Source organism: Primulina tabacum, unplaced genomic scaffold (assembly GCF_025594145.1).
Source record: "Primulina tabacum isolate GXHZ01 unplaced genomic scaffold, ASM2559414v2 Contig705, whole genome shotgun sequence".
Lineage (NCBI taxonomy): Eukaryota > Viridiplantae > Streptophyta > Magnoliopsida > Lamiales > Gesneriaceae > Primulina > Primulina tabacum.
The window spans coordinates 1-4,600 of NW_027459860.1; the positions used below are offsets into that span (position 1 = coordinate 1).

Genomic DNA, 4,600 nt, shown 5'->3' on the forward strand with positions numbered 1-4,600 from the left:
ACAATAAAAACCATGCGCCAAATTGGTTTTGGCGCAGGGGAGTGGGGTTGGCACAGCCCTCGTTAGAAAAGAAAGACCGCGTCAAAATGATATTTGGAGATGTCCTTATTATGGGAATTTACTCTATTCATTAAGCTTTGAATAATTTATAATAGTTGGTTTGGAATTGAGCTCGACCAAAATATCGATCTTAGTATTGTATTTGAGTCAATGCCTTGAATTGCCTTCTGACCACTTGATAAATATTTTAAATTTTACGTTTTAATTATTCATTCATCAACCTGAGAATATTACTTTACATAATTATTAAGTAATATATATATGTGTGTGTATATATATATATATAAGGCCTGGGTCTGAATCCGTCTCCTCTGGTGAGCGTGAGTGTCACCTACCACCACGGAGAACTCACCAAACACAACTCCAACTAACCATCTAATTCAACTTCACCCGGACGTTACAAATCCTATTACTCCGCCTCCGTTGTGCTGCCGCCCGCATTTCTAACCACATCCGATGGCGGCTTCTTCCTCCATCTGCTCCCAATACACGCTTCCTCTGCCAACCCCTTCTCACAGCCATAACAAGCTCAGCTCGCGTCATTCGCTCGTCCGGTTGCCTGCCTCCGGTTCTTTAAGCTATTTCTCGTCTTGTCTATCTTCGGAATCTAAATTTATTGCAGTGGTAATCGTGTGGCCATGTTTGGATTGAAGGCCTCGGCTACTCCCGCTGTTCCCGTCCTGGATCAAACCTCGTCTTCCTCTCCTGCTGTTTCTACAATCGTTGAGGTAGATTTGGGCGATCGGAGCTACCCGATTTACATCGGCTCCGGCCTTCTCGATCAACCCCAGCTACTCCAGAAGTAATTGCTTCTCCTTTCGTTCCTTTGATATTATCCGTATGTACGGGTGATCGGTTTGTGATCAATGCTGGTTCACATGATTTGGGTTTTCCCTCTCTTTCTTGTCTTCCGTCTATTTGGATTGTGGAATTTTCTCCTTTTGTTTAGTTTATGTCAGAAAGCTCTGAAAAAACAATAGGAAAAATGGCCCTTGATTGATGAACTGACTAGTTTTTTAGTGATTCAAATTGTTTCTGAAAGGCTGTGCTAGTAAGTAACTTAGCATAATGTGGATTATCGATGATATTTGAAGTAATTCACCTCAACCCTGTTCACCCGAGTATTTCCCTGCTTAAGTTTCCCTGCATATGAGTTCTAAAATTATTGTAGTGATTGGTTCAAGGAAATATAAATTATTTGAAGTGACATAATTTATTTTCAGTCCAAATCCAAATATCATCTGTAAATATTATGTTATATAAAAATTGATATAAAAAATAACAGGAAAATATGAACCCATGAAAAATACTTAACTATAGTGATTATTTTGATATAAAAAAACCCTTGTTTGTTCCATATCACAGAATTTTTTGAATATTTTAATGTGAAAACACAGATTTAATGTTTTAGTTATACTTATTAACAGCTTTATTATATATGTTAGAATGTCATAAACTTTTGCTAATTTTATACAACTAACTGTTTACCATGATATATATCATTCCTCTTCATTATGGAATTCTTTTTCTTTTGTCGTCTTTTTCCGTAAATGTCCATATCTTATTCATGAAGCATAGTGGGGAGAAATAAAAACTAAAGTGCTCGATGTCTGTATCTTCTTCCAATTGATTTTCATTGTTAGAGTATCTGGTTTATACTGGCCCTTTACTTTTAAGACCACCTTCTGATTGTTATTTATGCATCTTTGTTATTTGCCTATGTTCATGGGATTCATTATGAACTTCTTAATTATGTATTGAGCATCTAAATAAGTTCCTTTGCTACTGGATTGTTCCACTGTGACGAGAGACCTAGCCCACTAGTTAGTGGCATGGCTTCTTCCATGCATTCACTTACGCCAAAAGACAAAGTGAAAAAAATGATAATCTAGTATCTATTGTATCACTATGATAATATATCAATATTTTTCCATCGCTATTCTTTGTGTTTTGCTCTCAATTTTTTATTCTTTACTTTTTTCCAATTTCTTTCGCCTCATGTAAAGAGGATTCGAGTTTGGATTTTGCTTTGTTATCTCATTACAATAAGATTACTGTTAAGTCACTTATTACATTATAGGCATGTTCATGGCAAGCAAGTCCTGGTGGTCACCAACACTACTATCGCTCCGTTGTATCTTGATAAAACAATTTGGGCTTTAACTGACCGAAACCCTAATGTCAAAGTTGAGAGCGTAATTTTGCCTGATGGAGAGCAATATAAGAACATGGTAAGTATCCTATGTTTTTAGGACACTGTCATCTGGAATCAATTAATCAACGGCAACTTAGGTGCATTGGCATTATTTTATGTTTTCATAGGATACTCTCATGAAGGTTTTTGATAAAGCAATTGAGTCACGAATGGACCGACGCTGTACATTTGTGGCTCTTGGTGGTGGAGTCATTGGTGACATGTGTGGCTATGCCGCGGCTTCTTACCTGCGTGGAGTAAATTTCATTCAGATTCCTACCACTGTCATGGCACAGGTATGGCGCTGTTAGACTAATTGCATCTCGGATGGTTCATCATATTTTACAGCATTTAGTTTTCACTGTTATTCTGCTATGTTTCTCACCTCAGGTAGATTCTTCGGTTGGGGGTAAAACTGGAATCAACCACCCACTTGGTAAAAATATGATTGGAGCATTCTACCAACCACAATGTGTGCTCATAGACACTGACACTTTGAACACATTACCGGATCGAGAACTAGCATCTGGGCTTGCAGAAGTTATTAAATATGGGCTTATTCGAGATGCCGAATTTTTTGAGTGGCAGGAAAATAACATGCAGGCACTTATGGCAAGGTATAATTTTTTAGTCGTTTGTTGCATATTCATGTTGCCATTAAAACGGCAAGATGTGATTTGTTCGTTGGACGTTGAAATAATAAAAATAGTTGAATGAAACCTCGAAATTACTGAGACCTACGTTAATCAAGAGTAGCTGCATAAAATGAGTGAAAAGATGAAAATCTCACTGCTTTTGTATAGAATATATATATATATTTTTTGTATAGAAGATTTGTTTATCTGTTGTCCGTAAGTATGTGGTTTCGTTTGTGATGATTTGGCCTGTAATATAAAAGGGCTATCTCGTCTGCAGGGATTCCAGAGCATTTACCTATGCTATCAAGCGGTCGTGCGAAAATAAGGCTGAGGTTGTGTCCCTAGATGAGAAGGAAAGTGGATTGAGGGCAACATTGAACTTGGGTCACACTTTTGGTCACGTGAGTGTGATAATTTGATATCTGACGGATGATATTTACTTTTAGAAATACAGTCACGACATGCGATTTTCCTTGTGAAATGCAGCCACACTCCTGAATTCTAAATTTTATGCATTAAGTCATTTTCTGATGAGATATCCACTGATATTCACAGGCTATTGAGACTGGTGTGGGATATGGGCAGTGGCTTCACGGGGAAGCAGTTGCTGCTGGCACGGTATGTAGGTTGTTACTTTCTAATTTCTATAGACTAACAGTTTCATATTATTGATTTGCGCTCTTTTTTTAGCCTCATGAATGAACTCCTACTCCCCTGTATGATACAAACCTAGAAACTCCTAAGAAAACAAATTTTCCGCCACTGGCTTTAACTGGTTGGTTACAAATTTATTTATGCGGTTATGCTCAAGGATGCCATATTTTACAATTTCAGGTCATGGCAGTTGACATGTCTCGCCGACTCGGCTGGATTGACGATTCACTGGTAAAACGGGTGTATAATATCTTTCAACGAGCCAAGTTACCCACAGCCCCCGCAGAATCCATGAGTGTAGACATGTTTAAATCTGTGATGGCGGTAAGAAAGGACAAAGTCAAACACATACAACTCTCGTTAACATTCACGTTTTTGTTCTTGGTGTAATGCTGCTTTATGAAATGCAGGTGGATAAGAAGGTAGCCGATGGTTTGTTAAGGCTTATTCTGTTGAAAGGTCCACTCGGCAGTTGTGTCTTCACCGGTGAGTACGACAGGCAGAGGCCCTCGCTACGACACGTTGCGTGCATTTGCAAGTCCTGATTGATCTTGCTTGTAGCTATTTAACCATTGTCCTTGTGTGTGTAATTTTGCTTGCCAACTTCATCTATTCTTCTATGTGAACTCATTTTCCTTGTTTCTTTATGAGTGTTTCTTCTTGTACCATTACTGAGAGGTTTTGTGTAAAGACCTCACGTATTGTAATATTAGATGTTCTCATTGATGACTAATTAGCTGATGGTTACCAATCAATTTTCGCCTAGAGACTTTATATTCCAATTGAGACATCTCATTTTTCATTTTTTAAATAATTTCAAAATATTATAAGTCGCACGGGCGTATGCGCCACATACACACAATATGTATATGTAGATACGCACACTATTGGGGAAGTCCATTAGACTATTTACGTTTTATTTTGGTTGCCAAAAATTGGCCCCGTATGAATTATCTATTAATCCGTGGTAAATGTACATTTGCCATACCTGAAAAAGAAAATAAAAATAGGAAACGCGTATACAAAATGACAGTTTCTAATACCATTTTTAATC

General features: G+C 37.7%; 1 protein-coding gene across 1 annotated transcript; it reads left to right on the forward strand.

The window, feature by feature from the left end:
• Positions 1-370: 370 nt before the first annotated feature.
• Positions 371-4,091, forward strand: LOC142534821 (3-dehydroquinate synthase, chloroplastic-like). The gene is made up of 8 exons (XM_075641548.1): positions 371-862; positions 2,141-2,291; positions 2,383-2,550; positions 2,645-2,871; positions 3,170-3,293; positions 3,448-3,510; positions 3,727-3,870; positions 3,957-4,091. Exons 1-8 carry the CDS (start codon positions 699-701, stop codon positions 4,089-4,091), a joined length of 1,176 nt encoding a protein of 391 aa, XP_075497663.1. The 5' UTR covers positions 371-698.
• The last annotated feature ends 509 nt before the right edge of the window (positions 4,092-4,600 follow it).